Source organism: Callorhinchus milii, unplaced genomic scaffold, assembly GCF_018977255.1.
Source record: "Callorhinchus milii isolate IMCB2004 unplaced genomic scaffold, IMCB_Cmil_1.0 Scaffold1, whole genome shotgun sequence".
Lineage (NCBI taxonomy): Eukaryota > Metazoa > Chordata > Chondrichthyes > Chimaeriformes > Callorhinchidae > Callorhinchus > Callorhinchus milii.
In genome coordinates, this window is record NW_024704742.1 from 83657489 (window position 1) to 83668603 (window position 11115).

Below are 11115 nucleotides of genomic sequence, written 5' to 3' on the forward strand. Positions count from 1 at the left end.
TTTGCGGTCCCACTGCACCTGGGTGAACAGGACCTACAGCTCTTCTTCATTTCTGCTGTTTAAGGCCCAGTTGAATTGATCCACGGTTGATCTCTATTTCTTTGCCATACTGACCGAGTGCTAATTTCTGGTTAATCTTGTGACAAGTGGGTGGCATTCGATGTGGTACACCAACATACTGGGGGTTCCCTGAGAAACCACAGCTCACAGCACTTAGCACTGTGTCTGCCCACTTTCGTCATGACCACATTTTCAACACCAGAGAGGACAGCTACAGCTGTAGTGGTTCACCTGCTGTTTTATGGCCCTGATTTTTAGGGGGATAAAAAGAGAAATAAATGAAAACGATATAAAAGCTAAATGTCAGAATTACAACTCAAGATTGCTTCAAATCCCCTCGCCCCCTCCATCTTATCATCGGTGTGGGGGTTGGGGGTGGAGGAGCGAGTAGAGAAACCATCACCAGTCCACACCTCCCCACCCACCACCACCCAGCTCTCCTGGATTCCCTCCACAATTCTCTCTGCTTCACACTCTTCCCCTCTGCTTTCAATTCCTGGCTAAAAATCTTTCTCAAATGTTCAACTGATCTATTATCAATTAAATTGCTCCTGTTGCAAAAACCGTGCCAGAAGTTAGTTGCTTATTGCAGTGCAGATTATACATGCCCGGTGGTATTTTTGTCCTCAGTGGTGATATCAGAAAACTGTCTCCACTTTTGCTGAATACAGTAAAACTTGCATAAGTCTGATCTGTATGAATAATATAATCACCTAAGTCATACATCTGCCCAAGTCCCGCTCAAGAGTTTATATCCTATGCAAGTTTGACACAACTTTGCATAAGTCATATTAAATGTGTGGTCCCAACTGATGATAATAATAATAATCCTTGCATTTGATATAGCGCCTTATCATGTATTCGAGACATCTCAAAGCACTTCACAGAATATACTGTAAAGTGAATTGACGTTATATTTTGTGGGCGAACCTCATAAAGTGATACCATTTATGTGAGGTTTACTGTACCTTGAAATCTCTCCCTAGGATTTCACGCTCCCACCATGTCTTGGCCAGTCTCTGGTACCTTAATGATCGAGCCAACTGAGTCTGAGGACAAAGCGGAGCTGGACAGATTCTGTGACGCAATGATAAGCATCCGGCAAGAAATAGCGGACATCGAGGAGGGCAAAATGGATATCCGGGTGAATCCGCTAAAGGTAAATTGTTATGTTTAACTGGTAGAGTCCAACAATAATAAATAATAATGCTTGAATTTGATATAGCGACTTATCATGGGGCTGCACAGCCAGGGTAACCGCACAGCCAGAGGCCGCAGAGCCAAGGTAACCGCACAGCCAGGGGCCGCACAGCCAGGGTAACCGCACAGCCAGGGTAACCGCACAGCCAGAGGCCGCAGAGCCAAGGTAACCACACAGCCAGGGTAACCGCACAGCCAGGGTAACCGCACAGCCAGAGGCCGCAGAGCCAAGGTAACCGCACAGCCAGGGGCCGCACAGCCAGGGTAACCGCACAGCCAGGGTAACCGCACAGCCAGAGGCCGCAGAGCCAAGGTAACCACACAGCCAGGGTAACCGCACAGCCAGAGGCCGCAGAGCCAAGGCAACCGCACAGCCAGGGGCCGCACAGCCAGGGTAACCGCACAGCCAGGGTAACCGCACAGCCAGGGTAACCGCACAGCCAGGGGCCGCAGAGCCAAGGTAACCGCACAGCCAGGGGCCGCACAGCCAGGGTAACCGCACAGCCAGGGTAACCGCACAGCCAGGGTAACCGCACAGCCAGGGGCCCCACAGTCAGGGTAACCGCACAGCCAGGGTAACCGCACAGCCAGGGGCCCCACAGTCAGGGTAACCGCACAGCCAGGGTAACCGCACAGCCAGGGGCCGCAGAGCCAGGGTAACCGCACAGCCAGAGGCCGCAGAGCCAAGGTAACCGCACAGCCAGGGTAACCGCACAGCCAGGGTAACCGCACAGCCAGGGGACCCACAGCCAGGGTAACCGCACAGCCAGGGTAACCGCACAGCCAGGTAACCGCACAGCCAGGGTAACCGCACAGCCAGGGTAACCGCACAGCCAGGGTAACCGCACAGCCAGGGTAACCGCACAGCCAGGGTAACCGCACAGCCAGGGGACCCACAGCCAGGGTAACCGCACAGCCAGGGTAACCGCACAGCCAGGGTAACCGCACAGCCAGGGGACCCACAGCCAGGGTAACCGCACAGCCAGGGGCCGCACAGCCAAGGTAACCACACAGCCAGGGTAACCGCACAGCCAGGGGACCCACAGCCAGGGTAACCGCACAGCCAGGGTAACCGCACAGCCAGGGTAACCGCACAGCCAGAGGGTAACCGCACAGCCAGGGGACCCACAGCCAGGGTAACCGCACAGCCAGGGCCGCACAGCCAAGGTAACCACACAGCCAGGGAACCGCACAGCAGGATAACTGCACAGCCAGGGCCCCACAGCCAGGTAACCGCACAGCCAGGGGCCCAAGCAGGGTAACCGCACAGCCAGGGTAACCGCACAGCCAGGGTAACCGCACAGCCAGGGTAACCGCACAGCCAGGGTAACGCACAGCCAGGGTAACCGCACAGCCAGGGGACCCACAGCCAGGGTAACCGCACAGCCAGGGTAACCGCACAGCCAGGGTAACCGCACAGCCAGGGTAACCGCACAGCCAGGGTAACCGCACAGCCAGGGTAACCGCACAGCCAGGGTAACCGCACAGCCAGGGTAACCGCAGGGTAACCACACAGCCAGGGTAACCGGACAGCCAGGGTAACCACACAGCCAGGGTAACCGCACAGCCAGGGTAACCACACAGCCAGGGTAACCACACAGCCAGGGTAACCACACAGCCAGGGTAACCACACAGCCAGGGTAACCGCACAGCCAGGGTAACCACACAGCCAGGGGACCCACAGACAGGGTAACCACACAGCCAGGGTAACCACACAGCCAGGGTAACCGCACAGCCAGGGTAACCGCACAGCCAGGGTAACCGCACAGCCAGGGTAACCACACAGCCAGGGACCACACAGCCAGGGGCCCCACAGGCAGGGGAGGTGGAGAGGAGAAATCAAGAGCCATAGTTGTGTCTGCCAGCGTGCTGCCTGCTGCCAGGTCATGTGCTCAGGAGGCAAGTGCCCGAGACTGCCAGCTCCCCACCCCCATCCTGAGACAACCACGGCCTGTGTGCTGAGGGCACTGTAGAAACCACAAACTGCCTGAAGCTGTATTTTATGCTTTTCTAATACATTTTGTACATTTTGCTCTATAAATAATAAATATAATTCTTGCGTTTGACATAGGAGGGGGCGAGGTGGAGGGATTGAGGCAGAGAGTTCTATAGCTTTGGGACATATTGGCTGAATGGAGGTCTTTTGTTCCGCCACCACCACCAACCCAGCTCTCGGCTCAGGGAGCCTCGTTGGGATGGGTTACTATCCCGCTACTTTGAGGTGGCAGCGGGTGTTGGAGTGGGGCATAAGTGGAGTGGACTGGGCCTCGGGGTTTAGATGAGCAGTCTGGTACCACAGGGAGAGGTCGCCCTCAGCCTGCCACATTGCAGCTGTTTTGACTGTTGTGGCAAGAGTGAAATTGAGCTGGCGTTCATTTGCCAGACCACTTGTTCGTCTGTACCTCCTGCCAGGAGTTCTGTGTGGCAGACAAATTGTGAATCTGTCCCATCACCTATGTCCACACTCGGGCGCATCCTTCACCTACTAGGCCTAGCTCCATCATCAAAATACGAGCTTTCTGACAGATTGCCATTCAGACACTTTCACCAAATGGCTCTGGATCTGCTTCAGGGCTGTGGAGTTCTCATCGGGATTGACACTAACAATCACGAGCATTTCAATATTTTTCCAAAACGAAATGATAATCCTTACATTTGATATAGCGCCTTATCATGTCGTTGAGACGTCTCAAAGTGCTTCACAGAATATATTGTAGAGTGAATTGACTGTATATTTTTGGGCAAAACATAAAACAGCAAAAAAGTCGTGGATTGAGTGACCAAATTATAGAAAAAAATTGGGTGGCTGGGAGCGATTATTACCAACTGAAAGTGATACGTCAATCAAAACAAGCAAATTCCTACTTCTTGGTAAACGGAGATGTGTGCCCCCTCACTCTCCACCTTCAAGGCCCGCTTAAAGACCTTCCTTTTTGATCGTGCTTAGCGTCCCCTCCCTCTGGCTCGGGGTTAGACTCCGCCACTGTCAAGCTCTCCGGTACACCACCCTGTGGGAAAGGCGCTATATAATTGCACGATGTTGTTGCTGGAGTAAGGATATTTGCCTACGGTTTTGCCCTGCCCAGGAATCGAACCCAGGTCCTCTCACTTGAGAGGCGAGCACGCTAACCACTATGCTACGGGACTCTACAAATGATTAATCAGACTTTTCCCCGAACATCCCCAGCAAAATAATGTTGGGATCGTAAGTGCAATGTTTCAGTCCACGGAATGACACACATGCAGTACCAGGACATATCTCATGATGGCTCTGCAGGCCTTTTGTTGTCCTTTTGGAGCAGTTCCTGTTGGAGCTGCTCAGCTTAGCTTGTGGCTGCACATTTCATAGCGACATTGGGGTGAGCTGTATAATTATTTAAATTGTAAAAAAAAACACAATTCAATAGCGAGACATCAGAATTTACCACAAAAGGCTGGCGATTTAATAATACTAATAATCCTTGCATTTGATTTAGCACCTGATCATGTCATCGAGACGTCTCAAAACCTTTCACAGGATATGCTGTGAAGTGAATTGGCTGTACATTTTGTGGGCAAAACAATTTTTTTTCTGTGTAACACACTGTTAGTTACAGGAAGTATAATTTTTTTATTGACGAAGAAATGAGACAGCAGCTTGTTAACTTTGCTTTGACAGGCTCTCCCTGCCCTGCCGATACCTCCTCCATCCTGGATAACGTCATCAGGGAACCATCACCACCACCACTGATTAGTTCCTCTCCATGTCACTCACTGACCTGACTTACAAATATAGTGCAGTGGTTAGAGCACTCGCCTCGCAAGTGAGGGTTTGAATCCTGGGCAGGGCGAAACATTGGGCAAGTTTCCTTACTCCACACCCCTTTGTTTACCGAGCAGTAAGTAGGAACCTGGTTGTTAATCGATTGGCGGATCGCTTTTCCCGGGGTAATAATCCCTTCACAAAAAAAAATAATTTGGTCACTCAATTATTGTCACCCACTTGGATTACTCCAACACACTCCTCGTCGGTCTCCCCAGCTCCACTATTCACAAGATCCAGCTCTGCCGCCCGCATACTGACCCGGACCAAACTCTGAACCCACATCTGGACACGTGGAGTCTTGTAGCTCAGTGGTTAGAGCACTCACTTTGCAAGTGACAGACCTGAGTTCAATTCCAGGCAGAGGGCGAAACCTTGGGCAAGTTTCCTTACTCCACACAGAGCCTAATAATAATCCCTCCAAAACCAAAAACAATAATAAAATTAGTCATTTTTAATCTACGACTGTTTGTGGGACATTGCTGTGCGCAATTGGCTGCCGCGTTCGCCCACAAATATACAGTCAATTCACTTTACAGTGTGTTCTGTGAAGCGCTTTGGGACGTCCTTCCGACGTGAAAAGCGCTATATCAAATGCAAGGATTATTTAAGGATTATTATTAATAATCCCTCCAAAAAACAAAACAATAATAAATTGTCATTTTCAATCTACGACTGTTTGTGGGACATTGTTGTGTGCAATTGGCTGCCATGTTCGCCCACAAATATACAGTCAATTCACTTTACAGTATATTCTGTGAAGCGCTTTGGGACGTCTAGAAGACGTGAAAAGCGCTATATCAAATGCAAGGATTATTATTATTATTATATCTCTCCAGTTCTGGCCAGGCTCCACTGGCTCCCCATCACCGAACAGATCAACTTCAAGATCCTCACACTTGTGTTCAAATCCATTCACTCCCTGCACCTCCTTACCTCCTCTCTCCCTAATCCACCACTTGGTGCCTCCGCTTGACTGGCACCGGCCTCCTGCTCATCCCTTGCACCCTCCGCTCCACCATCGGAGGCTGTGCTGTCAGCCACTATGCCCCAAAACTCTGGAATACTCTCCCTCAATCCCTCCACCTTGCTCCCTTTCTCCTCCCTTTCAAATTCCACCTGAAAACTTTCCTCTTTGACCGTGCATACAGCCACCTCCCAACTCCTCCTGGCTATATCAAATGCATATACTGCTTGCTCTTTTATTGTTGTTGTATTGTTACTGGATCAAAACCTTGGTAGTCCCTACGAGTTATCTGCCCCAGAGCCAGAAAATTGAATTCTACTCTTGTTTGTAGTATGCAATAGCAGCCAGAGCTAGTGCCAGGTTGCAGTACTGTAACCCTCCTACAATTGAAGAAGCAATTTACTTATAGAGATGGAGGGGGGCGGGGGGCGTCGTGGGTGGTCAAGACAGAGGGCTCAAGTGAGGGAGTCCAGAACAGGTTCATAGAATCGCAAAGCTCAGCCATGGATGATAGGGCGGGTGTCTGCACATGAAAGCCAGACGTATACTGCACTCCCTATATGAGCCAGGCACGTTATATTGGTCTCCCTGTAGAAGTTCCCTGATCATCCACGGGAACCTGCACTGTATCATTGCCACAGTTCTGGAAAAAGGGGTGCACACAACTGCATAAAACCCCAACCGAGGGCCTGACCAACATCTTACATTGATTTAACATTCATTTGGTACATTTGTATTCAGTGCCCCAACATAGTTTAAAGCCAGAAAGCCATTTGGCTCACTCTGGATTTTCATTGTGGATTGCAGAGATGACAGATCCGGTTCACTGACCCACTCCTCGTCTTCTCTGGCAGCTCCCTCTCTGGCCAGCTGCTGCTCCTGGCACTGACAGAGTATCAAGAGGTTCAGCCCTGACATCCTTGAATTTTAAGTTTTCCGCTGTGAAGAGCAACAAGTAATTGACATTATATGACTCCATATGTAGGCAAAGCATTTGCCAAAAGGGTGTTGTGCGGGGGGTGGGAAAGAGAAATAACAGTATTGCCAACGACAATATGTCGAGTTTATTCACTGTAACTTCCAGTTAGCAGGGCAAAGATACGCGGTGCTGACCACTAGAAATACAGTCGGTTTAAGATCTTCCGCTCTGCTGCCCTCGCTGTCAGTTTGAGGTCGAGACCCCATGATGTTTGCTGCTGTGCTTTCAAGCGTCGCATTTCACTCTTGAATTCCTGCTGATAGCGAGACAAGCACAGCTTGGCTCAGTCTCACCTTCCTAGATGAGGCAAGGGAGAGCTCGTGCCTCAACCCTTTTCATGGTGCATTGGGAATTTTAAAATCAAAATATTTCCAGTCAGTGCATTAGAAGAACAAGGCGACCAGGTTGGGAAACGTGCTGCAACCTGTGGGGCCTCCGAACAAAAACAACCCCCGCCCCACCACCCCCATGTAGCTGGCGTTTACAGCACTCAACAAGGCACTTGTTGTGCCAGCATGCCACGTGTTGGATGGAAAAGCAGGAATCCTGGAAAAACATCCCTTCATACAATACTATAGTGTTTGTGCTGTAATTGACTTGATATTGCTCAGGATTTTGAGTTTTGGATGATTTTAGCAACAGAGGAGGCAGCAAAAGAACCGAGGGACCTTGGTACAGCGATGGGGATTCTGTTAAAGGGTGCTTAGTGCAATGACCCATGTACCCGCTAACAAGCCACATTGTACTGGTAAAAACAGTGAGGCCATCGGTTCATCACCCAAAGTACAATACGTACAGTACTAACAAAACATTGATGCTGCCAACTGTAATACCACACAGTATTAATCCTTCTCATTTCCCCTAGATTGCCAGCCCCTCTAACCTACACAGAATGCCAGCCCAGTTACCCCCCTCCACACAGTGCCAGCCTTCATCTCCCCCCACTCCCATACACACACACAGTGCCATCCCTTCTTTTCCCAGCACAGTGCCAATGCTTCTTAATTCAACCCAGTGAGCAACAGATCTCTGGAAATGCTCACATTTAAAAAACAATCCTGACACTGGTTCAAAACAGTTGCACAGATAAATAATTCTACACTCAGCACAACTGGTGTGGTTGAGCAGACACGACACGTGGATATAGAGCGCTTGCCTGGAGCCTGAATTTGTGAGTGACGATGAGCAGGGTCTCTGGCTTTCTAAAGAGAACTTTCTCACCCTCAAGACTTTCTCAATCGTAAAATTGATGTACCGTATCAGGTTACTAAATATTTTTTAAATATTGGACATTAAAAGCATTGAATCGATATAATTAATGAAACAAGAAATGACTATTGTCTAAAAACCATCATCCTGTCAGGTATTGAGAACGAACACAGTGCTATGATCTGGCAGCAAATACTCTGACTGGCTGTCAATTAGTGACTTGTGAACAGTTTGTCCAGTGTGTAGGCATGTATGCAGAGAGGGTGGGGGGAGGAAGTGGGCAACACAGGCAATCCTGGATATTCTTACTGTGGCAAATAGTGAGGACAAAACACAAAGGGCCATTTTGTGAAGTGGATACAAATGGTTCAGTGGTTGTTTCACAGCTGGAGGGGATCATTGCCAGAATTAACCCATTTTGATGTGCTTCGGAATTTCAAGCCTGATTTTTCTTCTCTTTTTAAAAAAATATATAGATGGCTCCACACACGTTGGCTTGCATCGCTGCGTCTAATTGGGACCGTCCATACTCTCGAGAACAAGCGGCATTCCCATTGGTAAGTCTGGGATTAAAACAACAGGGAAGATCAATTATTAACGCTGGGGTTTTGTAGCACATCTAACAGAAGCTATTGAGGACCTCAATGGGGCTAAAAATAGGACACTGCAAATATCTTGATTTCGTGCATTTGCAATAATTTGAATAGTGTTTGTGTTTGATATTTAAAGTGCCATCTTTTAAATGACTTTAGTTTCTGTCCTGACTTTGTAAACAGTTTAATTGCCTCTCAGCTTGCAGTTCTTTACTTTTTCTAATTCATTGTAACCCTTTTAACCTGTTCCAAGCCTCCATCCTCTGTGGAGATACAATAGAACAATTACCAGTACGGATCTTGACTGTCATTCACACAAGTGCCCACTGGCAAGAAACTTTTGCTAACATTTGAAGAGTGGTGCAGGTTCCACCAGAAAAAAGAGGAATTTGGATACGAATGCAAACCAGACAACAAGCTCACTAGGCACTATTTTCATACATTAAGCGTGACCAGAAGAAATGCATCCTGTAGCCACACCGAATAATTTTGATTTCAGTATTCAGTATTAGTAGATTATTATTATCATTATTTTTATAATGATGACTTCACATATTTAATGAACTGATAATCTCAATTCAAACACATTTGACTTGACTTGAAACACACTTCACAGGTGTTACCTGAATTAACAGGCACATCCTGTGTGATGCTCGGATGATATTAATACTAGTGACATCTGCCAGCTGTATTCCATGCTGAGACATGCTAATACAACATTGTGGGTTTGTCTTTCAGCAATTTGTGAAACCAGAAACCAAATTTTGGCCGACAATTGCTCGAATTGATGACCTCTATGGAGACCAGAACTTGGTGTGCTCCTGTCCGCCTATGGAAGCCTACGAGTCCCCCTTCGCAGAGCAGAAAAGAGCCTCATCATAAGACTCATCTCAGTTTGATTTTTGCAGCTATTGGGTTCAGCAGATGAATATTATCAAGAAGTCCAGTCTGCGATTCATTTTATTTCAAAATCAAGTCAACTGTCTCAGTTTGTAATGAAACAGCTGCAACTCTTTTTTGTAAAGAATAAACACTATGGCTAAGCCACACGCAAGCTGTATTCAGTGCCTCAAATTAAGCAGCATTGAGTTATGGAAGTGGCCTTGATCCTGTGCACTTTTTTCTAGACTCAACTGAGAGCTGCTCCGGTTGCAGATGTGATTGAACTGTAATGTATTGTGCCCATCGCGCTTTTGGAACAGGGAGCAGATAATGATATCATGTGCATCTTTGGCCCAGCCACATAAAGCAGCCCAAGAAGGTAGTATTTTTAATGTGTTTATGTTTGGGGCAAAGCAAGATGTTCTTGTGTGTAATTTGTCATTGCTTCTATAACTGTAACCAGCATCTCCTGGTTTATATAAAACTATTAAAAACAATGTATATTTTAACTCCCCTGTCTTATCATTCCAATAAAAATTCTTGAACTGGATCCACACTACCTTTCTTCACTTGCTGGTTTTAACCAAGTGTTTGGTTGAATCGTGGCCTCTCTATTCCAGGCACTACCATGAAATAGCTGAACCTGAATTTTCCCCAAAAGTTTCTGCTTATTAAGCATTCGGATCACATGTTGTTGAAATATTTCATGCTAAATGAACGCAGAAGCAGAGAGACATTCTGAACTTGGTAGGTGGTATTGGAGGAAAGCTATTTCAAGTTCCTTGAGACATCCTCAACATGAAAGGTACTGGGTCAATGTAAAATACTGATTCATTCATATATTCAGTGGGGAAAACACAATACTATGGGGTCTGTTATGTAAGTTGCGTAAATGTACAACTTGTGAAAACTCTTGTGTTAACACATGCCATGTGTAGAAAAGGAATTACAGGTACTCTATTTAACCCAAATAATTGGTTGTCAAATGGGATATTTAATAATTAGTTAAACCATCAAAATTACAGGCACCTACAAAATTTCCAGGCATTTATTACACATAGCCCATATCACTTACATGTGTACACAGATCATACAATAGACCCAAGTACCAATAGGTTTCGTTAATCTTAGTTTATAGGTATTGCCTTTACTCTTCTTCTTTTCTCCCGATTAGGAAGAATCCCCACCTTAGAGTAAGGACACACTCCCAGGGCCAGGCTCGTGCAACTGATTACTGCCCGGATGAATTGTCCGGAGTGCTGTACATTCCCTGGTTTCAGTTTGGCCTTAAAATTTAAAGTAATTCACTTTACAATATATTCTATAAAATATATTTATCTAGCCTCTTAGGAAAGTTTTGATGAGGACCTGAGGTTCATAAGCAATTTGTGACTAAAATGAAAGGTGGTGGTTAATAATAATT

At 47.2% G+C, this 11115-nt stretch overlaps 1 protein-coding gene across 1 annotated transcript in view; it reads left to right on the forward strand.

Annotated features, from left to right (window-relative positions):
• The window catches only part of gldc (glycine dehydrogenase (decarboxylating)), a gene marked incomplete at its 5' end in the record, with an annotated part of 74277 nt that extends 64076 nt beyond the window's left edge, over window positions 1-10201 (forward strand). The window contains 3 exon segments of the mRNA XM_042332578.1: window positions 1047-1219; window positions 8694-8774; window positions 9549-10201. Coding sequence (XP_042188512.1) covers window positions 1047-1219; window positions 8694-8774; window positions 9549-9692 — 398 coding nt within the window.
• Window positions 10202-11115: the final 914 nt, after the last annotated feature.